Source organism: Rosa chinensis, chromosome 1 (assembly GCF_002994745.2).
Source record: "Rosa chinensis cultivar Old Blush chromosome 1, RchiOBHm-V2, whole genome shotgun sequence".
Classification (NCBI taxonomy): Eukaryota; Viridiplantae; Streptophyta; class Magnoliopsida; order Rosales; family Rosaceae; genus Rosa; species Rosa chinensis.
In genome coordinates, this window is record NC_037088.1 from 21,313,637 (window position 1) to 21,341,448 (window position 27,812).

Genomic DNA, 27,812 nt, shown 5'->3' on the forward strand with positions numbered 1-27,812 from the left:
CAAGTTAAATAATTGTGGACCTTGACTCCTAGTCTCCTATATTTTTTTAGTGATCAAACAAATTGTTTGACCAACTGGAAGTGGACTTTTAAATTTGGGTTTTGACAATTTACCTTAATTCTAGGGGACTTTTTTCCTCCTTACACCACTCACTTATTTATTTATTTTTTTCTCCACTTACCCATAATGACTCTAATAAGTTGTTTCCTAATACCCAATTAAGTTTTTTTTTTTTTAATTTTGTTTTAGACTATTTTGCCCTCACCCTTTTGTCACATAGAGAGAGAAAATGGAAGAGAGAGAAACCATAGGAGGCTTTGCAAGAATCCGGTCACTGGAATCCAAACTTCTCTGAAAACCTCACCGGAGGTCCCTAAAGAGGTCGTCGGAGATCCCATAGGTCACCGGAGAGGTTTATTACCCCCAATAAACATTTATCAGGGGGCAATAAAAATTTATGAAACCTCGCCGGAGATTTCCAAAGAAGTCGTTGAAGATCTCATAAGTCATCCCCCCACCCCCCCCCTCCTCCTCCTCCTCCTCCTCCGGGTTTAATTGTATATCCATCCTAGTAATTTCACTATCACATTTAATTAGGAATAAAAGGACCTTGTAATTCAAAAACCGGACTTTTTCTTTTTTTTACATCAGTCAGGAATCAAACTCCTGATCTAGCCTAATTTTAACCAAATTCACTACTCCCTTACCACTTCGGCTAACCCAAAACGACTGAATTCAGACACTGGACTTTGGGGAGATGGAAACTAAATAAACATAAATATATAATACCGAAACAAAACTGTAATATGAAACAAATATTATGGACTTGTATAGGAGCTTGTACATCTATCTTGTATCCTATTGGTACAACACATACAACAACCTACTGTTTAGATATAATAAGTAATCCATGCCGGAATAGAAGGGAGGTCTAGCCAAGTTATCTAGATAGTCTAGACTTCTTGGCAATGATTTGATGAGACAGGTGAGTCTAGATGGGATGCTGAATCCTGGAGTTGTGCTGCAAACTGCAAATTCCAAAGAATGTCTTCCACTGAAGGCCTATCAGTTGGCTCATTGGACAGACACCTCACGCATATCTCCATCATTGTCTTCAGTGATTCATCTGAGCACTCCTTGTGCACTGATGGATCAACTATGCTCCTTCGAGCTGTGTCGTCAGTGGTTAAACTTTCTCGTAGCTACGCAAAACCCAAAACAAAATTGCTGCCTTAGTTGGACATCAAAAGCAAATTTTGGATACGAATGTTTGTGCAAAAGAAGGAACCAATTGATTTGATAGTTAACACTCACAAGGTCTTTCAAGACACCAACTTCATTCTGGAACATGATGGGCCTCCCCAAAATGATTTCTAGCAAGATTACTCCAAAGTCATAAACATCGTTCTTGCATTCATGTTTCACCCTGCAACACATAGAAAAGTGAAAAACCAGCTCAGACATTGCTTTTGAAATCGGCACAAAGTAGACAGAGAGCTTTTAAGAGTATTGTGAATCAATATTGAAACAGTTCATAAGAAAATACAGGCCTAATGACCGAGATTGTTGGCATTTTCCACTGTCAGTGTCTGATTTAACAAAGCCAATAATGTAGTTGACATAGAGTGGGAAAACCAGAAATGACTAAATGATGCTAGAAGGTAGTAATATCAACTATGAGAACTAAAATAGTGCATTGTTCTTAATGATGATCAGTAACTCAAACTTAGAGAATAATATCTGGTTAACAAAAAGGCTTTGAAGGAACTTAAATTGAGCATTTGCATTCCTGTGGAAACAGCAACTAATTATGGCGGTTATCCTTAAATGACGCCCTTAAATTTAGTAATTTGTAAAAAGAGGTAAATATTTAATGAAACAAACTAATGCGACTCAAGTATATTATTGGCAAAAAACTGTTACTACCTTGCCTGAAAGCTTCCTTTTGGTGAGGGAGAAGCAGCTGAAGTGCCCACCTGAAGGCATACAAAACAGAAGTTAACTTGGAGAACAAGGTCAAGTGGAAATTCATTCACTAAAACATATAAGCTTTTTATGCCTTACCATTCCCCTGTTTTCGGCTAAAAGAGCGAGGCTATAATTGCTTATTTTTACATGAAGATCATGATCCATCAAGACGTTTTTAATCTTCAGATTAATTGATTTCACACCAGGAACAATCCCTGTATGCAGAAACTGAATTCCCTTTGCTACTCCTATTGCAGCTACTATTCTTTGTGCCCATGTAAGCTTTCGTCCTGGAGGTGCTTCTGCAAAACCAAGTGTTAGGGAAAATATACAAGTCCTGAAAATTCTAAAACAGTTATTAATTAAAGGAGAAGAAAACAGTTTAGCAAGAATATTAACACAACAGATGACTCTCCCTCAAACTATATGGTATGTATGCATAACACAGTCATGTTAAAAAGTTAAAGAAGGTTTCACCTAGAAGTATTTTTGCCGAAAGAATATGAAAGATTATTGAATGAAATGTATTTGGCATATGATGCATGCATTAAGCATAGAAAGAGTAAGAACATGTTCATTATGTCTCCATGAAATAACTATGAAGTACCATTTGTTATTAGAAGAGAATAAATTATGTAAATGATAATTAGGGCTACTTTACCAGAGATGCAGCCTCGTAGCGTTCCATTAGGAACAAACTCAGATATAAGAAATAGTCTACTGACGCTTGAATCATCTGGATGGAACTCCAAGCAATGTCCAAGAGCGCTAACCAAATGGCTATGTCTCAGTTTTGAAATCAGCTCAATAAGTTGCGTATAGACCTGCGGATTATGCCTCTTTCTCATTTTCATGCCTCTTATAGCCACAAGTGTTCCATCAGGGAGTTCTCCTCTATAAACCTGACATCATTGTTGAAGAAAAACACAAATGATTAGGAGGCAGTGCCAGTTGGAATAGAAGAACCTTTATGAATTGTAGTGAAGAATGAGAAGCACATTGCTTTCAATCAACTATTCAATAAGCACATGAGGACCTTCATGATTGTTGTGGAGAAAAATGAGAAAGGAAATCCAGGAATACAACATCAATCAATGACTGGCTGCCTAGCCTTTAGTGAATCTTCTCGATCATAAAAGGTAAAATTTATAATAAATGCAAAGAGGATTATAGAGAAGAATATGATGGGCTTCAAATAATTGATAATATAAATTTCTAAAACTGGAAGCATATCTGTCTGGATATGGTAAATGGACACGTACTAAAGGGACTGCTATGTACACGTATGGAAAACACATACGGTAATGTTCTCCTGTCAGATACATGACCTGTATGTTGCTAAACTGTAATCTAGGACTGTACTTCGTCAATCATTCCTGGCAAGACAAATTTCCTATATATATAACAGTTGTTTCCACCATGTATTTCTTCAATTAAGTCCCAGAACCATAACATTGCATGGAAATCAAAAACCTATATACATTGATCATCCAGCATCAATGGCCAAGCAAAAAATGTGGTATCGTCCAAGCTGTTCCTAAGTGGTTGCATTCCGCTTGTTGAAATGTAATTTTTCCCAAGTTGTGTTTAAGCTTGAAGTATGTAACAACATCATCAATGGACTAAAAGAAAGAATCTCTTCTGAGATTCTTCGATAAGAAAAGAATTTTTGTGCATTTCAACTTGAAGTTGAAGACAGATGGACTCATTTAGGTAGAGAGCATTGAATTCAAAGAATGTCTTTCACAAAGTATTTGTCACATAGAGAATGCATACCTGTCCATCCGAACCTTCACCTAGTAGTGTTGAATCATCAAAGTTATTGGTAGCTTCCTTGAGCTCCTCCAAAGAAAAAGTTCTATAAGCAGGAAGGCTAGCGCCCATCTTCATTGTTTCTGATATGTATTCTGCAAAGAAGAGACTCTATTATCAAAAATGGGTTGAACATCTCCTGAAATCTCAGAGCATTGATGCTACTCAAATTTGAAATTGACATCATATAGAAAAGTTTAGTCCATATTTTTGTTTCATAACTCCAAATTCAGAAGATAAGCTACGAGCTCTGACATATGAAGTAAAGCAAAGAGAACTGAACTTACTTGCATCTGAGAGGAGCTTAGCTGTGTTCACTGCTGAGGCAGTGTCGGTAATGAACCTTGTCCGAGGATTTTTAGTAGTTTGGTTGCCGTTAGACCTCTTAACCGCCACGAAAATTAGACCAACAAGTGCAATTGCACCAACAATACCCCCCACTGCACTTGATGCAATTACATGCTTAGCATAATGTCTCTTATGCTCTTCCTTCGGCGGTATTTGCACAGCCAGAGCTTCATTGTGGCACAAGTTAGAAGGTTGCTGATCCTGATCTTCATTTGCTAAGCAATTCTGAGTATACTGAGAAATCCTGGTCTTTTTAACACAATCGGGCAACTCCCCTGTCAAGAGATTTGAGGATAAATTGACAAAAGCAAGCTCAGCATTGCAAGACATGTTCTTGAAGAGTACTCCAGTGAACTTGTTGCCACCAATGTCGAGATAATTAATGGAAGGCAGAGACAACAATGATGGCATAAATGGTCCTACAAATCCATTCAATGAGATGTCCAGCTTTTGAAGCTGAAACCAGGAGGAGGAGTCTAATGTGGTCCGGATTCCCAAGCGAAACTTGTTCTTCCTAAGCACAAGTGTGACTAACTTGTTAGGCAAACTCGGAAAATGTGGCCCGAAGTAGTTGCCTTCCAAATCAAGAACTTGCAAGTTTGTCAGGTTGGTAAGATCAGGGACTTCCCCAGACAAGTAGTTGTGGGAGAGAGAGGCAACTCTGAGTGTTTGCAAAGACGAGAAAGAATACGGAAGAGACCCATTAAGCCAATTGTTCTTGAAACTTAAAACAGACAAGACTGGCAGTGAGCTTAACCAAGCTGGGACTTGACCAGTGAACTTGTTGCGGTCAAGTATGAGTGTCTGAAGGTTTCTGAGGGATGAAATTTGAAGAGGGATGGTTCCACTCAAGTAGTTTGTGCTGACATTGAGTATCTCAAGAGAAGATAACTGAGCAATACTTGGAGGGATGGGACCCCATAAACCAAGACAAGTCAAAGAAACAACTTTCAAGCTTGGTAACTGAGCAATACTTGCAAAGAAGGAGTGAGATGAGAAATCATTAGGCAGTGGAGGAAACTCATTGTTGCCAGTGATGTGAAGCTGGGTTATGTTGCCTTGATAACAGGCTAGAGTCAAAGATGGGGTTGGTTCAATGCTGCACAGGCCTCTGCCTCTTCTGGTGTACTTGAAGCTACGTAAAGCTGAGGGGTAGTTTAGAAGCTTCTGGATTTCCACAAGGCTCTGCCATTGTTGGGACTGGGACTGGGATTGCTGTGAGTGATGGAAACAAAGCAAAACCAACAACAGGAAGAAGAGAAGATGTGAAGGGTAAAGAGGTTTTGCCATTAATGACCCAAAATCTCCAACCAGAGTTGAAGCTTCAGCCAACAAGAAGCTCAGGGCTCTATTGCTATGGTACTATTCCCTGTTCTTCTTGGCTTAAACCCAGCAGCATAATTTTTGGGAACTGAATGAATGACTGATAGTTCCTAAGATGTCATCTTTAACTGCATCACTTGATTTTATTCCACCCCTTTGTAATATTTCCCTCAATAATTTGTTTTGTTTTATTGTCTTTTTCTTGGTCATCTCTCTTCTCTATTCTCTCTTCAATAATTAAAGTTCTGAACTCAACTACTTAAAAATGTGCTAATTACGCTGATTACCACCAACCTAGCTAGCTAGCTCTTTAATTTGATTTGTTACTCTCTCTTTATCCCATGCAGTTACACCTCACAGTCCTAACTCATAGGTGGCTGCAAAGTAAGGTTTCCACTCCATCTCATCCAGTCGGTTGATAATGACCTCACAAGTACTTTCAAAAATTAACGGCACATTGAAGTTTTCAAGGGGCAAGGACAAGTAGATTATGCAGCAAATATTAATGCCAATTTTGTAAGTGACAAAGAATAAAGTGCACACATAAAAGAAATATATACTAGTGTCTGTCCGAGACATGCATTTGTCTTTTATATAAGAATCTGAACACAATGGTCCCAAAGGAAAACTAGCACAATATTTGGGCATTTTATATTCTCTATGAACTTCCACAGAAAAAAACCCTAGGGTCATTGCATATTGTCATCTCCCTGGATTTTCAGACCAAAAAAATAACATAAAAAAGAGAAAACATGTAATATACCTGATGCGTTGCAAGAGGCTCACGGGAGCATGTAGATGTTATAAAAATACATTTCGTACTTGTTTGTTATAATATAACGTGAAGCTTAACAAGATCAGTTGCCTACAGTAGTGGAGAGAAAAAGATGCCCCAGATAATAACATAGCTCCAAATCAGTCATTTTCTTGGAGGAAAACTAAACATGCACGGCCATTCCATTCCTCTAGAAAGCTAGCAAACAAATACTTGTTGGTCACGGGTGTGAGCCTGCACTACATTCATTATTCTGTGGATGGCTTCTGCTATGGATTTGCACCAGACCAGCCTGGATGACAACTGTATCAATTCATCTACTGCTCACCTGAAGACACTGTATTCCGATCGGGTTCCGTTCAGGGTCGGCAAGAGGGAACCATTATTAATGGAGACCTAAACTCTAAACGGAACCCCGGAATATGATTTGCAAATTTAGTCCCGCTAGCAATTCCTTCAAAGTAACAAATACATATAGAAAATTTCTTAGTGGAAGGGTCACATATGTAAAGGTGTTTTAATAATTGAACCATTATTGGGCGTTTAGGGATGTGGATATCCATCCACTTTCTCTGGGCTTCTAGAAAAAAATTATATAAAAAAAAAAAAAAACAACAACAACAACATACAGCTCCACAATCGTACCAGTAAAGCAATATACACCAAACTAGATATATTCCTCACAAGTTTGGAATTATATTACACAAAACTCTGTAATTTACACTACAAAATCAGATGGAAAGTTTCTATTTTCCTATCAGATAAAAAATTACACTGTAATATTTAATCTTCGAGCAAATATCTGTTCCTTCTTGCACCAAAAGCAAGTCTCTGTGGATCAATTGAAACAAATTAGGATGATGACGAGGTATTGTTAAAGAAAATTACTAGAACCATGAGATCCTATGTCCATGATCATATTTATTATAAATTTGGCTATTTCTTTGGTTTACTTAACTGAGAATATCTGGGAGTAGGCTTTCATCCCTGTTAGGAAACGGATGTAAGTGGGCTTCATTGATCCCTTGGTAGGGATGGATCTTATATTTGGAACAAGATACTCGGCAACCTATGACATCCATGGCCAACCACAAGTAAGACCAAATAAACATGAGACTCAATCCACAAAATAGGGAGATTTTGAATTTCAGACACAACAAGATGGTAGCCTTCATAGCTTTATGACCAGGAAAGACCAAATAGTTTGTGAATGATCACAAAACATCTTGAGGGAAAACAGAAGCAATAGAGAGACTCATACATCATTAGACTCTTGGATGATGAACAAATTCTTACCACTTCAGCTGGTTCTGCCAGAACATTGATGAAAAACTTTGCCTGCAAACCATAAGTTATATTATTTAATCACAAACTGTGCAGAAGATATTTAAGGAAAATATTCTATGAGGTTTATATAACCTGCTTTGTAGTTGCACCAGACATGAGAAGATCAGTTGTAACCATCCCTGGCTGCAATGCAACAACACTGACTTAAGTGGAAGAAGGAAATACTACTCATAATTCATAACCAAACAAAGTAGCATGATATTTCTTTAGAAGAACTACTGAACTGTCATAGAGGCATGATGAGGTGATACTATACATGGATATATTTTTATATCTACAGGCACCATCCTTCTCAAGTCAGACGATTCTACGAAATTGTCTAATATTTCCAAATGTTATATGTTAGGTCTTTTTCAATGATCATCGTCCAAGAATCAACCAAATTGTAAATAGTTTTACCATTTTACCAGACATGATTATATCAGTGTTTATAAGGAACGCTGTGTTCAAACAATTTATATGGCCCATAGCTATCTACATAGCTTCTGATTCAGTTAATGCTATCCTACTAAATTAAGGTTCAGATCATTGGAAGACATTGGGCAGTGCCCAACAATCTGATACCTCTAAAGTATATGCACACAGAAACTTGCCAAAAAATGGGGTGGACCATATATTTGCAGGGTAGTAGTAGCAAAGCATCAATGTGATAGCTAATACCAACATGGCAACCATTATATCTCACAATTTGTCATATAAGTGTGCGGAAAATTGCTTCTCTTTTTTCTATTTCTTTTTTCAGAAAAGAGAAATAAAAAGACAGAAAAAATTCCATTAAGCATGTAATTGCGTACCGACAAGTTATGCACTATGACTTGCTTGACATCTTGCATCTGTAATTCTGCCTGCAAAAGACTTTGAGTTGCATATTATTATTTGAAAGAAACCACAATTCCTTTCTAGGGAGAGAAACTGTAAAAAGGAGGGCTCACTCTGCTTCCACATAAATCAGAAAAGGAACAAGAGAAACAAATAGAGGGAGAAATCGGAGCATCTTAAACAGAGAGTATTTTGCTCAAACCCCATCCTCTCTTCACTATATCTCACAACTTGAAATGCACGTTGTTACAGTATTCATAAATTTTCATTCATTTCTCTATAGGTGTTTAGCTCATAACAAGAAATGATTAATCCAGGACTTAAGGCTACTGAGTATAGACTTGTTCTTTTGGGCATAAATTAATTTGGGCAATCCCATTATACCTCCTTCTCATCTTACAATCTTATACTCTTTTGGGGATTCTGAGTGACGCGCACATACAGTTGATAAAATTGGAAAACATGAACTGAAAAAATTAAGGGAACATAGTTGCTGCAATTTTGTGATTAAGGTGGTGTGAGTTCTGGTATGATCCTTTTGGAAATTGTATTGATATACTTACGAAAGAAAAGTGAACATCATTAAACCTAAAATAGAACATGTGCCCTCAAGTTAACAACGAGTAATAATCAACAAGGTGTACCTGTAATGATTTTGTCAAATGCACCACACTACGCTTTGTTGCTCCATATGCAGCAAACCTATGGAATTATACAAAACACAGAATGAGCTATCACAAAACAATGACCCGGAAAGTGCATCTTAACAGATTCATATCACACGCATGTACCTAAGAAATAAGAGAATGTAGTTGAACCCACTGGCGGACCCAGCTTGGTGCAAGTGGGGGCTGATGCGCCCACTCACTTGTTCTTCTAGTATTAGTTAATTGATTCAGCTGATAAACGTTTAGTCTATAATTAATATATAAGCCACCACTAAGTCTAATGTGTCGGTCAAAAGGCAGCCAAACCAAAGTGTAAAACTCTATTGTTTTGGACTAAGTGCTTTTATTAATAGTAGAAAACGATGATCTCCATGTAACTAATAATAGAAGACAGTCACCACTGATCTCCATGTTTAATCAATGTTTGATTAAAAATTTAAACAAGGGTAAGCAACAGTAGAAGAGGGCGGGCACCAAGAGTCCAAAATATAAAGAAAAAATGGAAGAAAATTGCAAACAGAAGAAAAAGTTTAACAAAATTGGTTTGGTTGAGAGTTGAGAGGAAGCACTAGAAGATAAAAAAACTTGTGAAAGCAAAAAACTCTTCTACGAAATAACTTTGTTTCTACTTGGCTTACTTCTGTTGGCGTGTTGCTGCACAACGAGTCACCGACACAGGTTAGATTTCTCTCGATTTTTAGTTTTTTACAGTTGTTTCTTTCTTTAACCTCCTAACTTGTAAATTGGCAATAGATTTTCTCTCAATTTTTAGTTTGATTATTATTGTACGACATTCAATGTTTACAAGTTGCGCTAAACAACGAATTGTCTCTAATTTTCTTGTTTAAATTATTTGATCTTTTTTTCATTACGCCCCCGTATAAATAAAATTCTAGGTCTGCCACTGGTTGAACCTATGACAGCTTACAATATCATGGAATAATATCAGCATCCTACTTGAACCACACTACCAGTGAACTTTGAACATGATGCATAGAAGTATTAAAGGAGACTTATTCTAGCGGTATCATCAGATGTGGCAGTGCACATGGCTGGTTGGTATCGCAGTGCCAAAAAAGACCAAATCCAAGCAAAGGAAGGCAACATGTTCTGTGTGATGGTACCAGTATGCAGCTGACAATGCTGACAACAAGGTGATTATGAGGATAAAAACTGAAACTTGACACAAAAGCCAGGGGTCCATGTATGTGAGTAATTTTGGAGGCAAATGAAACACAGGAGTATTTAGTTTCTCCATAGTGATAATTAAAAACTAAGGTAAACCAAATTGTAGTTTTATGCCTTCCCCTATCAGTTTTACATATATGGTGACAGATACCACTTTATTAGATATTCTAGTGACAAGATCCAGGTTTGCAAGATCTTTAAGGATTCCATTAACGTAAATTCAGTGTTGCCCACTTGTATTCAGCCATTTTACCAGGAAAACCTCCAAAATCAATAACTGTTCCCACTAAACAAGAATATGGTTGTTGATGATCATATAGACCTAAGAATTCTATCCAACAGTAGATATTAAAAGCTAAGGGAAACTGATGTAGCACCTTGGGGTTGGTCTTCCATCAGAACCAGCTCCATCGATGTTGAAAACATGACCACCTCGAGGCTGGTCCAACATCATCTTTATTGCCTAAAGACCAAGAGTGCAAGACAACAATTCTGCATGAGAATCAGCTTAGTACAGGCCGCTTACAAAGGAAGAGAACTTTCTACCTCACGACAACATATCATCAAACCAAGTGTATTTGTGGTGACAACTTCACTGCACATACGTTTCAAAATCATGAACCCAATGAATTACAAATATGGTAGATAGAAAAAGGTAATGAACTTGAAAGACAACAATGAGGACCAGAAAACTCACATAAGATCTTCATCTGAAGCCTCTGCCAGGGGTTTATAACTATAAGCATTTGATCCTGCATTATTAATCTGCATCAATCTCACCATAGGACAAGATAGAATTAAATCTTCTTCAAATAAAATGATCTTTTTTAATGAAGCGAAATGAAAGAAACCATCAAGAAGTTGACAACATTAACTGCTACATGAATTGAAAGTGAATGAATGAGAAAGAAAATGCATGCATAAAGAAAGTACATGTATTTGTTGGAGAAGTTTTAATGACTATGGCAGAAAAATGAAAAGCCTAGCATAAAATTATTCCACAAAATAACATCCCAAAGTATCCTACACTTTCTCACTATCTAGTTGTGATGCAACTTTTAGAATGCAAAGGAGGAATACATTGAGGGTAGTTCTTAACATAAGGTTGGAATTTTTGGAAGCAAATGTATTATTAATACCAGAGGTACTATTAATACAATTGTATTCAATTCTTCAAAAGAACTCATAGTAGTCGAACATAGTACTTGGGCTAACTGTACATTACTCAGTAAGACATATTTTGTTACAAGGATTGCATAATCAGAAACATATCTTTAAAGAATTTGTAATGAGAAAAAAACTTCAAACAAAAAAACCTATCAAGCTAACATTCACTTAGAATAATGAGTTCAGATAATTAGCAAGAGCACTTAACCAGTCCTGAATGTAGTGACAATTCTTAAGCATAAGTATATAACTAATACAAAACAATGCATAGAGGGGTGACATAAAAGGAATAATAATAATAAAAAAAATAAAAAATAAAAAACAAGGATCAAACATCAGTACCCATATATCAATGTATTTCAGGTTCTTTTGTGCAAAGGCCACTAAGTCCTTCACATCTTTCCCTTCCCTAACATCACATTTAGTACCCTGTAAAGAAAGAATTGAAAATTAGTTAGAACCAGTGCCGTGTAGTAGCAAAAATATAAACCCCAGGCCTGAAATTACAAGCAAAAACTGCCAAAAACACACACACACACAAGTGCACCTGCATACAATAACAATAAAGAAAAAAAATCAAAAAATAAAACATAAAAGTCTCAAAGGACACACCCACACACGCTGCTCGCCAAAATCTTCTCTAAGGCTCTGAACAGCAGATTCAACTCGTTCAGCTATGGAGACAAAAAAAAAAAAAATAATAATAATAATAATAAAATAAATTATAAAAAGACATCAAAAGGTAAGCAACTAAGCAATTAAAAGAACCAACCACTTGGTACTTCAATAGTAAGCTTGAAATAAATTCTCAAATCACGTCTCCTTTCCAATAGGTTTTAAACTTCAGAATGAATTTTAACATATAAGATGATGAAGATCATTATTTTATCAATGATACTCATAAACAAAGTCAATTAGTCAACTAGCTAGTGAATTTACAATTTCTATCAAGGAAAATAAATACTAGAAGAAACTTCAATAAGTTGAAGAAAAAAAATGAAAAGAAGAAGTGAAAACACATAAAATAAACCTTTCTTGAATTGCTTGATATAAGAATAGCAAAATTTCCTAATTAAGTTAATAATAATTAAAATATTCCCAATTATAAATGTAGCAACTCCAGAACTGACCCAAACCCCTGGCCTCTATTGACTTTTTTTTAGGTTTGCAATATTACTTGTGCACGGGGGCTTCACTTAAAATTTGATGTGGTCTCAAAGGGTCATCAGAGATTCAACGTACAAAATTCTGCTCCTAGTGTGAACCACTTATATAGGGAAAACAAGCGTCTCTAGTTGCACATGCACAGTCCAAAGAATAAACCTGGAGCATCAAATGACTATGATCCCTTTGACTGACAGGTTCGATCTAATGAGGATATTGCTGAAATGGTTTGTGTACACTGCATATTTCAAGTTATTCTCGGCTTGGATTATTGGCAGGAATCAGTAAAGATATTTCAATGAACTAAAGACTTTAACTTGCTTACAATTGGCCATATGATCTGAAAATGATTAATGCAGATCATGCTACCTATTTCGATTATGGATCCCTCTCTAAAGAAGTTATCATAATACAATCAGATCATCGTATCATTTTGTCTTCAAGGAAAAGTGTCAGCACTCTAAACTCTCACACGACATTTTTACTAAAAGCACAAAAGACTTGAATATGAAAATACAAGGACAAGCAAAAGTGAGTAAAACTAGCAAAATCAATAAGATATGTCACAGCTAACCGCAAGAACTTTAACACCGAATCAATGAAACCACATATGTGAAGGGGATTTCAGACTAGATACATCAAATCAGAGCTTACCTGATCTAGAGCAAATCACGACGTTATCTCCTGATCTGAGGAACTCTTTGGCCAGAGCAAAACCAATACCTGATTAAGGATAACGGGGAAGCTGAAGGCATATTAGAAGTAGAAAATATATTTCAAAACAAATAATATATATGTAGATTGACCTGAATTGATTAGTACTATACAAGTCTTTAATATCAAGATAGCTAGTTTCACCAAATTTAAACTTTCCTACATGAAATGTTGGTTGCTGTTTACAACCATACAGTAGAATTCCTTGGACCTCGTTCCATATATTTGAACGTGGACAGCTTGGTAAGACAAGCAAAAGAATAACAGGAAATTGGTGGAAGAACACATTGCAACTATACTCCAGTGCAACCCAAGTTTCCAGAAATATTGAAAGCGAGAATATTGGGCAGTAAAAAAATGAATGAAGAGGACCTTTGGTTGAACCGGTGATGAGCACATTGTAAGGAGGAAGCATGGGCTTTCTTGTATTCTGAGAGGCTTTGGGTCTTAGTAATGAAGCATTCGTAGCGTAGCTGCTCAGTCTTGGAGGGTAATGTCGAGGAAAGCTGCAACGGTCGAATTTTGGGAAATTGGGGTGGGGGTCGGACCGACGAAAACACAAGGAATGGTCGGATTTGGATGAGAAGAGAGCTGGGGAAGCGTTGATGGCCATTGCTGACACCAACACCAGAGTCCGGATAAAACTGACCTACCGCCCTCCAAGCCAATAGTATTATAAGTTTATTTTTATCAACTAATCTTTTCTCTCTTTTTTTTTTTTTTTTTTGAAAGGGTCAAATAATCTATTCTTGTTTGCCTGTCAAGTTGCAATTGTGTTGCTGTAGGTGATGACGCCAAACTCTAGTTTTAAGATTGGATAAAGCAAAAATTACAACTTAGTCCCCATATTAACCAAACTCTAAATTATCAAACAAGAAAGCCTGATTTGTATTTAGGAGAGCGTTTTTGTGGATCGTGGTCCACATGCACCAAGGATACTTTCGGCGCGTGAGAAACATGCACAATCTTTTAACCGCGACTGGTTAGGCAGAGTAATGGGTGGATAGATTGGGCCACTTGGGCGACCTTAGAAGTCACATGCCTCCCATGTGATAGCCCCGCCCCCCGCCCCCCCCCCCACAAAAAAAAAAAAACCCTAAAGCGGATCTCGGATCTCTCTCTCTCATCGTACTCTTTCTCTCCCCGCCCCTGAATTTGATTCAGCCTTATTAGAGGAGGTGATCAAGGTTACAAGTTCCGGCTGCGAGTACAAGTCACATGAGAGGCACCTAATTGATATCCTTTTCCTTCTCATCGTCATCTCGCTCTTGTTATCCTTCTCCCCCAATTTGATCCAACCCCTCCAATTTGATTAAGCTCCCGGAATCCACTACTAGTAAAACGGGCAACTCACGTAGATTTTAGTCACACAAGATATTCCACAGCCACGGATATCTGTGTGAAAGACAATTACACACATATAACTGTATAAAATCAGTTGAATTGGACCCACATGAATTTCTGTCATACCAATAGCGACAAAAATCTGTGTGAAAATGCACATATTTCAGTATGAAAGCTAAGATACTTTCTCATCTATTCACACAGTTGTTCGTGAAAAAATCAGTTCACACAGATTTCAGTGCGAATAAAGTACTTCATTACTTAAACATGAAATTTTTTTTATTGTTATATGTATTATACAACTACGGTCTTCAGTAGCTAATACAATTTGATACAGATGTCTATATGAAATGGGCATCACACATATATCAGTGTACAATGAACATACTGATATTCGTGCGAGAATATAATTTTCATACGAAATTCCGTGTGAAAATTGGAATGACAATTTACTCAACAGAAGTAGATTACCTAGGTAAATACACACAGACATCAGTAAGAGTTGGAAATGCATTTCACATGGATTTTAGTAGCTATATTGCTTAAAACTAGAAGATTGATCAGAAGTCTGCCATTGTTATTTTCTGTCATTGTTTTCATTTCTATAGCTGCATAGATGATGAAGAAGAAGGCTGTGAATGATTTCACTTGATTCATAGATTGTATGTATCATTTTCCACTTCCCTTAACCTCAGATTGTATATTTCAAGTAGACATGATGGTGTGTTCATGAATGGTTTTAGGATATTCATGATCATGATATAATTTCTTTTCTTTTCTTTTTTTTGAAAGGAGAAAAAAATTCATGATCATGATATATAGAAAGACATAATTTGAAGAATGAAAGTCTACAAAAGTTGCTGTTTGGATCATTGGTTTACTCTATATAGAAAATATATTTGTGTGTTTGTATAGAAACTAAATTGAGATTAATTAATTATTAGTTGTAAATTGATTGCAAATTTGCTAATTTATTATAGGACTAAATATTTGTTACTCCTCATACTTTTCCCTGAAAAACAGTTTAGTCCCTCTTGCCTTTTAAATTAAACAGAATAGTCATTATTCTTCTTAATTCTCACACAACAGGTCCCAAAATGACAATTATACCCCTCCCTTTTTTTTGTCTCTTTTCTTTTACTTTTGGGCTAAATACTAGTTAGTACCCTGTGGTTTAGGTCCAAAATCAATTCAGTCCCTGAACTTCTAATTTCATCAAAAACACCCCTGCACTTTCAATTTTGATTTAATAGGTCCAATTCGTTAATATTCTGTTATGGTTTCACGTTATAGTTGGATTATTTGTTGAAAAACTATTTATTTTTAATCTCCTAAATTGACTATGCAGACCACCTCGACATCACATCATAAAACATAGGTCATATATGAGCCACGTTAACAAGTTAAATAACTCAACTGTCGGAAAACTAACAAATTGGACCTATTAGATCAAAATTGAAATTGCAGGGGTGTTTTTGATGAAATTAGAAGTTCAGAGACTAAATTGATTTTGAACCTAAACCACAGGGTAGTAATTTATATTTAGCCCTTTACTTTTTCTCTCTTTTTTAATTTATTCTTCTCTCTCTCTCTCTCTCTCTCTCTCTCTCTCTCTCTCTCTCTCTCTCTCTCTCTCTCTCTCTCTCTCTCTCTCTCTCTCTCTCTCTCTCTCTCTCTCTCTCTCTCTCTCTCTGAACTTCATCTCCGACCTCGAGTTTATTCACATTGACGGCGACCCATGATCGGATTCCGATCATTGATGGGATGCCCCACCTCTTTGACCTGAAAGTCATGGCTGCAATGACCGAATTCCGATCAACATCATCAACCACCTAAATCTCCCATAATTCCCTGCTCCAGTTCCCCAACCCCAATTCCAGCTCCGACCAGCCCAACCACCAAGCCGCCTCCACCGGGATCCATTCCCAGCCCGCCTAGCCCAGTTTTCAAGGTTTTTTGACGCCCAAGTCACAAAATTTCCAAAAAGGCTAAAGCTTGGTGGCGACAGAGTCACAATTCAGAAACTCATCCATCTCCTCCGACACCTTCTCTGACCTCCCTCTATCAAATCTGACTCGTGAGCAACAAAAGCATCAAGTCCTATCAATTTCAGCCAAAACGGTGCCTCTCTTCTTCTGCTAAAGCAATCGGGCAAATCTCGCAGAGGACAGAGAATCAGAAGATGGGGTCGATTAGGGCTTGATCCAAGTCGCCGCATTAGGCCCGGAGCTCCGAGAGGAGAATCGGAGCCTGGCTCAAATTTTGATCAATTCGGAGCTTGTTGTTGAGGAAGGAGAGGTCTGACGCCAGAGGCAGCAGAGACTGGACCACCGAGTTCGTTGGTGCTACTGGCGAATTCGAACGCAGAACAAGAATCGATCTCAGAGAGAGAGAGTAAATAAATAAATAAATAAAAATAGACAAAAAAAGTGAGGGGTATAATAGTCATTTTGGGACCTGTTGTGTGAGAATTAAGGAGAATAAGGACTATTCTGTTTAATTTAAAAGGCAAGGGACTAAACTGTTTTTCAGGGAAAAGTATGAGAAGTAACAAGTGTTTAGTCCTTTATTATATTCATAATTAGAATTTACTACTGAAGCTTTACTTAGAGTAGGATGATATAAATTTTCCAAACACAATGTAATTGTATAAATTTATACCAATTGCTTGTGAAGAAAATTTATATATACTATTCAAATTTATGTAAAATTCATTAAATTATTGCATAAAGCCTTAGTACCCGTTTAAGGATTTGGTACTAGAATTTGATGCCTCCATGCCCAATCCTTAAATTGTCCCATTTTCTGACCGTTTGGTAATGAGATATTATGGATACTCTACAATACATATTCATCATTATATGTTATTGGAATATCCGACAGCCTGACCCTATGATCCCTCTATGCTTATTAAGTTCGTGCATATATAGGTGGGATCATAGGCAGAGTGCTGCCGAATTTTTCAATAATATGTAGCGATGATTTAGGTATCATAGAGATATACATAATATGTCATTGCTGAATGGGTTAGATTCTACACCTTAGGAATGAAGATATAAGGCGATAGTTAATTTATTGATCATGTGTGATTTCTTAATTGATTTTTTCATTATGCAGTGATTCTTTACCGAAGCAGTGAGTAGTTGAGCAATATGGACAAATATTGGGTGTTTCTCGAGTGAGAAACTGATGAATATATTTTTAGGCTCCGTGCATTTATCAATCATTCACTAACTATATCTCCTGTTTCCAATATAATCGATTGCCCTTGTAAAGAGTGTAAAAACTGGTGGTAACAATTTGTGAAAGATGTGGAAAACCATATACGTTGTGTAGGCATGTGGAATGACTATGTAAACATGCCTTGGATAGCACACGGCGAGAAATTACCCCTAATAAATGAACTTGATGTGGTAGGTTCCTCCACCCCACAAGATATTATGCCAGAAGATGATATGGCTAATATGTTGCAGGATGCTTTTGGGTTTCATGATGATACTACCATGCCTCCGTCTTCTTTAGAGGCAGTTGGAGGTCATGACTCTAGTCCAACCCCAGATGACAATAAATTATACAAGGTACTTGACGATGCAGATACTAATCTTTTTCCTGGAGCACGAATGAAGAAGCTTGAATTTCTAGTAAGGCTATATAAGATTAAGCGTTTGCACTCAAATAGTGATGTATCTTTTTATGAAACTCTAGATCTATTGAGAGACACATTTCCTGCAAATAGACTCTCCCAAAGAGTTTTTACAAGACAAAAAAATTAATCAAGGACATCGGTTTGTCATATGAAAAAATTGATGCATGTCTGAATGATTATATTTTGTATTGGAAAGAGCATGAAAATGATACAAGTTATCAAGTTTGTGGTATTAGCTGATGGAAAAAGAAGAAGAATGGCAATGAAGTTGGTGGAAAACCAAAAGCTGCTAAGATTTTACTTTATTTTCCATTAGGTCCTCAATTGCAATGTTTATATATGTCACGTCATACTGCAGATTCGACGTCTTGGCATTCAAAACTAAGGACTAAAAATGGGATACTCCGACATCCTGCTGATTCTCCAGCTCGGGCAAAGTTAGATGAAAAGTATCCAGAATTGGGTAGTGAGTGTCGTGATATTCGTCTAGGGTTGGCTAGTGATGAATTTAACCCTTTTGGAATGATGAGTTCTGCACATAGTACGTGGCCTGTTGTGATGTCGGTTTATAATTTACCTCCTTGGTTATGCATGAAGCAACCATACTTGTTCTTGTCATTGCTCATACCAGGCCCAAAGAGACCTGGTAATAATATTGATGTGTATTTACAACCACTCATGGAAGAGCTAAAGATGTTGTGGACTGAAGGGATTAAGATATATGATGCATTCAAGAAAGAGAAATTTACCATGCGAGCTGCTGTGTTGTGGACTATAAATGATTTTTCTACATATGCCATGTTATCCGGTTATGGCACAAAATGTTACAAAGCTTGTTCGGTGTGTGTTGAAGATACATAGTCTGTTAGGCTAGTGAATTGTTAAAAAGAATGTTATATGGGACAACAGATGGTTGAATGATAATCATCGGTACTGTGGGTGGAAAAAGAATTTCAACGGTGCTGCTGAATGAAGGCCTTGCCGAAGCCTATGACGGGTTTAGATTGTTTACGAGCAACGCATGGCTTGACAATTCAATTTGGGAATGGAAAAAAGAAGAAAATTCCTCGAAAATGTAAGCGTACATATGAAGGACCACCGAAGCAAGATTTTCGTAATTGGAGGAAGAGAAGTATATTTTTTGAATTGCCTTATTGGGAGCATCTTTTATCTGCGCCATAATCTAGATGTCATGCATATCGAGAAGAATGTCACTGATAGTGTTGTTGCCACCTTACTATGAGTGAAAGGGAAAAACAAGGATAGTAAATATGCTTGAAACGACATGGTTCTTCTCAATCTCAAGAATGGTCTTCATCATGTGGCCGAAGGTAGCAACCTAAGATATCCTCCAGCTAACTTTAATTTGTCCAGGAAAGAGAAAATTATGATATGTAAAGTTATGGCTGACTATCAACCACTAGACGGTTGGTATTCCGATATTAGCAACTGTGTCCGAGTTGAAGAAAGAAAACTATTTGGGTTGAAGAGTCACGATTGTCATATTTTGATGTAATATCTGTTACCAATTGTCATTCCTCAACCTATTAAGTGTAAAACACTTATTAAAGTGCAACTAGAGTTGAGTGGATTTTTCAGACAATTGTGCACAAAGGTCGGTTCAAAAGCTTACTTTGAAGATCTATCGTGGAAGATTGCCTTAACGTTATATGACTTAGAGTGTATAATTCTACCCTCATTTTTTGACATAATGGAGCACTTACCCATTCATTTGGCTGATGAAGCAACAATAGGAGGCCCAGTTCAGTATCGATGGATGTATCCTATCGAAAGGTAAATTTAATTTGATAAGTTATTAATGAATAATATATTTATCGCTTGGCCTGATTTAATTAAATTATTATTGTTGAAGTATTTGCACACTTTGAAACAGTACGTTCGCAATAAGGCTCATCCCGAAGGAAGCATTGCAGAAGGATACATAATAGATGAGTGTCTCTCATTTTGTACTATTTATTTATCAGGTGATATTGAATCAGGACGAATCAGACTATCTCATGATGCTGATGACCCTAATAACATCGTCAAACCTAGATTGCCACTGTTTGTTACAAAGGGACGAACTTTAGAAAGTCCGCAAAAGTTTGTGTTGACTGATGAGGAGAAACAACGACCTCAGATGCATGTGTTGTTTAACTGTCCAGATATTGACAACCACCTAAAGTAATATTTGTATAACTGTCATTTTATAGCATGTTAATTAAATTAAAATGATTTGGTTGATTGATATATAATGTCCTCATTTTTATTTTTCAATAATAGGGAACATGTGGAAATTGAGAAAGGGAAAAGAGGTCGACGTTCTCTGCAGGACTCAGAAAGACTGGCAAATTGATCTTTTTTCAAGTGTTTTAAGAGTATGGTAAATTTTCATGTATAAATGAATGTATAAATGATATTTGATATGTTGTATTTTATTTGTTAATTACTAACTTAGATACTGATCTCATGTGTGGTAATTGTAATCTTCTTGTGTAGATAAGAGAAAAGATTAATCAAGGTGATAGGATTGATCCTGATATTTGCGCATTAACGGAAGGACCAAACAATGAAGCCAAACGGTACAAAAAATATGTCATGAATGGTTTGCTGCTTACATGTGAAGTTAGTTGACACTGGTTCTACATATCAAAATAGTAGTATTTTTGTCAATGCTGGAAGTAATTGCAATGCTACTGTTAATGACCGCCAACCAAGAGATGACATGCTCGACTATTATGGCGTATTGATAGATATCATAGAATTGGACTATCACAATGGTAGGAAAGTATTGCTATTTGAGGAAAATTGGATTGATAGTCGGGCCGAACATCGAGGACTAAAAAAGGATGAGTTTGGATTCATATTGGTAAACTTTAATCATTTGCTTCCACCAACCGATACTTTTATTTTTGCTTCTTAAGCACAACAAGTTTTTTATATAAAAGATCCTATTGACACTGACTGGGAGGTTGTTGTGAAGACGAAACCAAGAGACTTTTTTGATATGGGTATGGACCTCTAGGCCTGGCATCTGAGCCCATTACCCGCAAACCCGCCTGAAACCCGCTCGGTAAAAGCCCGCACGAACCCGTCCATTTATTAAATTCGTGCTAAAAAAGCCCGCACGAAAAAAGCCCGCAAATTAACGGGCCTTGCGTGCTAAACCCACTGGAACCCATGGAACCCGTTTACTTCTAAACAAACCCTTTCCGTCTTCGACCCTTTCCGTCATTCACCAAAACGCAACTCTCTCTCTCTGGAACTCAACCCAATCTGGGTTTGCTGCACTGAGGTAGACGCACACTCACGCCACTCTCTCTCTCTCTCTTCCAGATCTGAAACCCAGAGACCCCCCAGAAGCCCTTGGTTCAGCTACAAGGACGATCGCGGTGAGCATTTTCTCTGCTGCACTACTCTCACCCTTCTTCTGTTTCTTCCATTCTCTGCTGCCTCTTCCCTGGTTTGGAAATCGATATGCAGATATTTAAAGAAAATGGTTCTGGGGTTGTACTAGTTCTTTAAAGATCTGAGTGTTCTGAAGCTTTGTTGTTCTTGATCGAATGTTGGGTTTTATGGGTTGCTGTTGATAATACATTTTCTGTGTGATTTTTGTATACTGGCCTAGCTTGAGATTTTGCTTCGTTTATCTTGGATTTAGAGTATTGATTTTGGTTTGTGTGGACTCCAAGTTGACCTGAATGTGTGGGTTTGCTTCGTTTATCTTTCAAACTCTCAACATGGTAGCTTCAAATTTAAATACTCCCTTATTTGCACTCAATTAACACGAAAAAGTTCAAAAATTTAATATTGCCACCTTTTTGCTGCTTCTGGGTTACCTTGATCGACTATACTTCCTGTAACTTTTGGAAGCCTGAGTTTGTGGCTTTTCAGCAGCTATATCTATCTTTCTTCAGTATGCCCTACTGCAGGGAAGAAAGAGCTAGTAACTGTACTTGTATTTGTATTTAGCTTATTTCTGGAAGCTTTCATTGGTTGGCAATGTACGTTCCATCTATGTCGTATTGTATATATAAGAGTTTCAAGAATATTGGTAATCTTATAATTATGGTTAGAAGCTTAAGTATAGTGCAAAAGACCCTGGCCTGATGTTCTCTTACGTTAGGGATAATAAGTTACTACAACCCCGGTTTCATGCATCTTCAGTTGCTATAATCTGTTCCTTTAGTGAGCATCAGTGTGCTACACTATATACAATACGTTGTTAAGAAGTCACTTTCGTTTCTTTTTTTTGTAGATGAGTTTAAATGATGAGTCCCAATTTATATCTGTGGAGGAAAGAGGAGAAGATGCTACAACAAATGTACAAGGAGATGATTTGCCTCCTAGAAGAAATCGGACGAGAGGTTTTACAGTTAAGAAGAGGAAGAAGAGTTCTCAATGTTGGCTGTCTTTTGAGGAAATTCCTTTGGGTGAGGATATGATTGAGCGTGCAAAATGCAAGAAATGTGGAGCAATACTTAAATGTGATTCGGCAACAGGGACAGGTAGCATGTTACGTCATCACAATTCGTGCTCTACTTCCTCTGCTAGTAATGTTGTTTCACCACAATCTGCCATACGTTCTACTAAGTTTCAGTATGAGAAATTCTGTGAGTTATTGATAGAGGCTATTATCAGACATGATTTACCTTTCAGTTTTGTTGAGTATGAGGGTATTAGAGATGTATTTTCCTATATCTCTCCTGCACTTAAACTCCCTTGCAGAAATACTGTTAAAGCTCATGTGTTGAAGTTATTTAAGAGTGAAAAAGTGAAACTTCAAACTTTGTTAAGTTCTGTTCAAGGGAGACTTTGTTTGACTGCTGATTTGTGGACCTCTTTAGCACACTAGTACATGAATGTTGATAGACATCAGCTAAACACTGATGTCTATTTCAATAAACAACCGATGTCTCGTTAAGTGATGTCTAATGTCATGCTTTTAGACATCGGTCAATGGTCGATGTCTAAACATATTTAGACAACATAGATTTCCAAGAAAACGATGTCCTATGTATACTATAAACCTATGACTACCAAGATTATCGATGTCTAAGCACCAACTTCTGATGTCTCATATTAGTTTAACATCAGCGAGTTGTTTTCACCTAATGTGTAACCCTGAAACCAAATCAGTTTTTCACTTATATTTGATGTCTAAGAAGAATTCAACATCAGTTTTTTACTAGTTTATGTTTATAAATGCATCTTTACACCACAGAATGCATTTAAATCTGTTGTTATCCAATCTTTGGCATCCCTTTTTACCTTCAATTCTTACTATAAAACTAATAAATTTGTACTTCGATCGAAGTAAAATTAATACAACCGTTTACATATTAAAAGAGTTATTCTTATTTCTCATATCAAAAATAGATAAGAGTAATGATCAATATTCTTTATTAGCACAAAAAACAAATACAATAGAGAGGGGGACATGATGCCTGACCTCTTAGTACAAAAAACATAAAGAACTCACATAATGGAAAGCACTAAAATTCAATTGATCAAAATTATATATCTTGGCTATCCAAATCAAATTGCTACCTAAGAATTAATATAATTAAAATGTTACATGAATACATAAACACCCTTGGAATGAGAGAGCTTCCTTGCACAAAACAGAGCAAAAAATCCTCTTTGTGCAAATCCAACAGAGCAAGCAACCCCTCCTTGCATGATTAAAAAAAAAAAATTCCAGTGAAATCAATGCAATAAGTAAAATAATGCAAATACATATATAGAAGCTCAGGAATAGATGCTGAATAACAAAGATCCAATATTTAATGATCAAAAGTACCAACAAGGCTAGTTTGTCATGGACATTCTTAGCAATTCAAAAAACAACTTATCTGTAAGAGGTAAACACAAGCAACACCAGTACAAATAGAATGAATGCATTGACATGCATATAAAAGATACTCAAAGAAAAAAAAAACTGAAAAGTTAAAGCCAAACCGTATGGTGAACTTTTCAATGGGCAGCAAGAGAATAAAAAAAAAAAAAATTAAAAGAAGAGTCTTTTGTTCTATATTAGTTAGCTAGCTGCTAGCAGACGAATAAGACAATAGTGGTGTAACCCATTAACACAACATATAGGAATGAAATACAAACACATAAGAGGGGTCATATTGATGGCAGTTCACATTTACAAATGACTTGTCATCTGTGAAATCTGTTTAAAAGCAAAGGAATTACTCAAACCCATAAGAGAGTGGCTCTTTATCATGAATGGGGTAAATTCAATTAAATACATAATCTTTTGAGTACACATACAAAGAAGAGAGAAAATCTGACCCAATAGGATATCAAAATTGCGAGAGAAAGCTTTTGACACCGCACCAAACGCCTTGACCTTATGTTGTATATGCTAGGCTTGGAGAGACCCTGGAAAATAAAAGCAAACTTGCAGAAACTATGAAAATTCAAACCCTAATTATTCCAATAGAGGTAATGAATATAAAGAAAAAAGCCTAACTACAGAATTAAAAGAAAACACAATAAAAATATGACAGATTTGAGAAAACCATAATAGCTTCTAAGATAGTAAATGGCAAATGAATTAAAGAAATTGACAATAAAGAAAAGGTATATATAATAGTATATAGATTTTTGGATTAAAGATGAATTCCTCACCATGATTTTATCCTCTGCCCTTAGATGTGCCTCCAATGTTTCAAGAATCTCATGTTCGTGTCAAGTGCATTATTTTTTTGGAGCAATGATCTCTTGCTTGCAACCAGAACTGCCTAGTAAGAAAAGATTCGAAATTTAAGAACTGGTAGACAACATATATGCTAGTTCTTCTTCTTTCTTTTGGTCGATAACGTACATGTGTATATATGCTAAGCTTGGTAATAGATAAGAGACGTACAACCCAGAAATTAAGCCTATTTAATTACCTGACTGCGCAACACAACTCCACCCTCAATCTCTGTCAAGTTGTTTTCTTTCAGTGTCGTCCCACTACTCACAAGGTTCAAAATCGCATCAGCTATCCCAATCTAAATGAATACGAGAGATCCAGAGGCGTACATCATCAAGGAGGACGAAGTCGGTTGCTTCATCGCATTTGGGTTGGATTCTTTTGTAACCAGAATTTTCAGTCTTCTAAGAAATTTTTGGCCTTTGATAATTGGGGAGAGCGAGAGAGATCAGAGAGAGAGGTAAACGAAAGAAGGGAGAGATTCTAGCAACGAATCAGTTCAGGTCTTCAGAACGTGGGAATTTGGATTTTTCTTTTTATCTTTTATCGTGGAAAGTGGGAAGTTTTCATTCTCCAAAAATTTTAATAAAGGAGCGCGCTCAGCTTTTCTAAATTTTGAGGTTCCCGCAGTTTAGATTATTATTATTATCATTAAATTTTTTTTTTTTATATCAGTCGTTGTAAGGCTTGATGTGGATGGCCATATTAGAAATCGGAAATAAGAGAATGCGATGTTAAAATATTTATAACATCAGATTTTGGTTAACCTGGTGTCAATCAGGCGATGTCTATGAAGGGATTTGTAGTAGTGGCAACTGATGGGTATTTGACAATTACGGCTCACTTTGTTGATTCGGAATGGAGATTGAGAAAGAAGATTATAAATTTCTGTCATATGCCTCCTCCGCACAATGGTGTTGCACTAGCTGATAAGGTAAATACCTTGATAGGAGAGTGGGGAATTGAAAAGAATTTGTTTTCAATTACCTTAGATAATGCCACTGCCAATGATTCATTTGTTGAAAAATTGAAGACTAAGTTGAACTTTAGAGGATTGCTCTTAATGAATGGCAGATTCTTTCATGTTCGGTGTTGTGCTCACATCTTGAACTTGATAGTTCAAGATGGATTGAAAGCAATTGATCCTTCTGTGATAAAGGTACGTGATTGCATCAAATACATAAAGGGTTCTTCGGCAAGAAAAGAAAGATTTTTGGAGTGTGTTGCACAAGTTGGATTGAGAGGTAGTAGAAGAGGTTTGAGGCAAGATGTGCCTACTAGGTGGAATTCTACTTATTTGATGCTTGATAGTGCTCTCTACTATCGCCGAGCTTTGATGAATTTGGGCTTAAGTGACAAAGATTTCAAGTTGTGTCCTGTTGCTGATGAGTGGGCTAAAATAGAGAAGATCACCAAATTTTTGGGGTATTTTTATGAAGTAACGTGTCTATTTTCTGGAACAAAATACCCTACTTCACACTTGTTCTTTCCGAAAGTGTTCATTGTTCAGCATAGTATACAGGAAGCCATGAGGGATCACGATAGTTTCATGAGGCGGATGGGGATGGAGATGAATCTAAAGTTTGAGAAGTACTGGTCAGATTATAGCTTGATTCTTGGAATTGCAGTTGTTATGGATCCTAGGTTTAAGATGCAATTTGTGGAGTGGGCTTATGACAAACTTTATGGTCCAGATTCTTCACAATTAGAGGTCTTTAATGATACATTGTCCTCTTTATTTGATGCATACGTGGAGAAGAGCTTTGATCCTAATGATTCAAATTACTCGATAGATGAGGGTTCTTCTCAAGCACAAGGCGATCACAGCTTACTTGAGGTAAAAAAAAATTAAAAAAAACTTATTTGAGTTTCCATCTTAATGATTCAAGTTGATATTTGAGTTTTAGTAATATCTATGTTGTTGCCATATATGTGTTGATAGTTGGTCATTGGCAGGCTTTTGATAATGCTTACAAAATTGGTTCGAGTTCAAGTATGAAGACAGAATTGAGCAAGTATTTGGATGAAGTAAGGCTAGAAAGAAAGCAAGAGTTGGATGTACTTTCTTGGTGGAAAATGGAGCAAATTCGATATCCTATTCTTTTTCATCTAGCTCGTGATGTGCTCACAATTCCCATTTCTACCGTTGCATCTGAATCGGCCTTTAGCATTGGCGGGAGAGTTTTAGATCAATACCGCAGCTCACTGTTGCCTGACACAGTTCAAGCTCTGCTTTGTACTCGAGATTGGATTTTTGGTAACAAAGGTAAGCTCAAAACAACTTGGTTCTATTCTCACTTTATCAATCTTTATGTTATTCTAATATTTTTCTTTTTTGTTTGTTTATATTTTAGAAAAAGAGCGCGCTGAATTGGAGGATCTTACTGAAGACGTATTTGATTTGACATTGCAAGATAGATCTGGAGAAGGAGAAAGCCGCAATTAAGATGACTTAGACGTATTTTATTTAGTACATTAAAAATGTATTTTATTTAGTACATTAAATATGTATTTCGAACCTATTGAAATATTTAATTATATCTACTAGCTTAGCTCAACCAACATATGTATATATTAATTGATCTGAATATATTCCTCTAACAGTTGATCAAAAAATGAATCAAAAATTACATAAGTCTTAACGGATTTTAATGGATTTGGGAATAAAAATATATATACATAAGTCTTAACCGGTTCTAGTTGTTTAAAAAAATAATAATTAAAAAAAAATTAAAAAAAGTTTTTAAATTAAAAAAAAAATTTAAATAAAAAAAAATTTGTTAACGGCTTCTTAACGGGTTCCAACGGAAAACCCGCAAA

General features: G+C 36.5%; 3 protein-coding genes and 1 long non-coding RNA gene across 6 annotated transcripts; 1 reads left to right on the forward strand and 3 right to left on the reverse strand.

Moving 5' to 3' along the window:
* Positions 1-765: 765 nt before the first annotated feature.
* On the reverse strand, positions 766-5,645 carry LOC112181728 (probable inactive leucine-rich repeat receptor-like protein kinase At3g03770). Its single transcript, XM_024320114.2, has 7 exons — positions 4,068-5,645; positions 3,745-3,875; positions 2,630-2,870; positions 2,065-2,270; positions 1,927-1,976; positions 1,315-1,426; positions 766-1,202 (listed from the first exon to the last, which is right to left on the reverse strand). Exons 1-7 carry the CDS (start codon positions 5,416-5,418, stop codon positions 954-956), a joined length of 2,340 nt encoding a protein of 779 aa, XP_024175882.1. The 5' UTR covers positions 5,419-5,645; the 3' UTR covers positions 766-953.
* Positions 5,646-6,873: 1,228 nt separating this feature from the next.
* LOC112183657 (chlorophyll(ide) b reductase NOL, chloroplastic) lies at positions 6,874-13,969 on the reverse strand. Of its 2 annotated transcripts, none has more exons than XR_005805071.1 (13): positions 13,666-13,969; positions 13,234-13,302; positions 12,028-12,089; positions 11,758-11,844; positions 10,946-11,013; positions 10,795-10,843; positions 10,626-10,711; positions 9,037-9,094; positions 8,368-8,418; positions 7,650-7,696; positions 7,523-7,564; positions 7,185-7,295; positions 6,874-7,057 (listed from the first exon to the last, which is right to left on the reverse strand). XR_005805071.1 is itself a non-coding variant. In XM_024322021.2 (13 exons), the coding sequence occupies exons 1-13, from the start codon at positions 13,904-13,906 to the stop codon at positions 7,010-7,012; spliced, it is 1,023 nt and encodes a 340-aa protein (XP_024177789.1). In that variant the 5' UTR covers positions 13,907-13,969; the 3' UTR covers positions 6,874-7,009. The 2 variants fall into 2 exon arrangements, 1 of the variants encoding a protein (XP_024177789.1); XM_024322021.2 differs by having other exon boundaries at positions 7,646-7,696.
* Positions 13,970-23,669: 9,700 nt separating this feature from the next.
* On the reverse strand, positions 23,670-25,544 carry LOC121051192. The gene is made up of 2 exons (XR_005805336.1): positions 25,189-25,544; positions 23,670-25,035 (listed from the first exon to the last, which is right to left on the reverse strand). It is a non-coding gene; the product is annotated as an uncharacterized LOC121051192 (long non-coding RNA).
* A 294-nt stretch (positions 25,545-25,838) lies between these two features.
* Positions 25,839-27,556, forward strand: LOC112180253 (zinc finger BED domain-containing protein RICESLEEPER 2). 2 transcript variants are annotated; one of them, XM_024318774.2, is made up of 3 exons: positions 25,839-26,829; positions 26,949-27,258; positions 27,347-27,556. In XM_024318774.2, the coding sequence occupies exons 1-3, from the start codon at positions 25,888-25,890 to the stop codon at positions 27,436-27,438; spliced, it is 1,344 nt and encodes a 447-aa protein (XP_024174542.2). In that variant the 5' UTR covers positions 25,839-25,887; the 3' UTR covers positions 27,439-27,556. The 2 variants fall into 2 exon arrangements, with proteins under 2 accessions (XP_024174542.2, XP_024174553.2); XM_024318785.2 differs by having other exon boundaries at positions 25,842-26,829; positions 27,383-27,556.
* Positions 27,557-27,812: the final 256 nt, after the last annotated feature.

Excerpts from the sequence above, each read along its gene's own strand:
- LOC112183657 (XM_024322021.2), bottom strand. The coding sequence starts at position 13,906 with ATGGCCATCAACGCTTCCCCAGCTCTCTTCTCATCCAAATCCGACCAT. Across the intron at positions 10,712-10,794 it reads TGATGATATGTTGTCGTGAG|GCAATAAAGATGATGTTGGA; the intron begins GTAGAAAGTTCT and ends CTTGGTCTTTAG. Across the intron at positions 7,058-7,184 it reads CCTACTCCCAGATATTCTCA|AGACTTGCTTTTGGTGCAAG; the intron begins GTTAAGTAAACC and ends ATTGATCCACAG.
- LOC112180253 (XM_024318774.2), top strand. The coding sequence starts at position 25,888 with ATGCCTCCTCCGCACAATGGTGTTGCACTAGCTGATAAGGTAAATACC. Across the intron at positions 26,830-26,948 it reads GCGATCACAGCTTACTTGAG|GCTTTTGATAATGCTTACAA; the intron begins GTAAAAAAAAAT and ends GGTCATTGGCAG. Across the intron at positions 27,259-27,346 it reads TTGGATTTTTGGTAACAAAG|AAAAAGAGCGCGCTGAATTG; the intron begins GTAAGCTCAAAA and ends TTTATATTTTAG.
- LOC112181728 (XM_024320114.2), bottom strand. The coding sequence starts at position 5,418 with ATGGCAAAACCTCTTTACCCTTCACATCTTCTCTTCTTCCTGTTGTTG. Across the intron at positions 1,427-1,926 it reads AAAGGAAGCTTTCAGGCAAG|GGTGAAACATGAATGCAAGA; the intron begins GTAGTAACAGTT and ends TATGTGTTGCAG. Across the intron at positions 1,203-1,314 it reads TTGGTGTCTTGAAAGACCTT|CTACGAGAAAGTTTAACCAC; the intron begins GTGAGTGTTAAC and ends GGTTTTGCGTAG.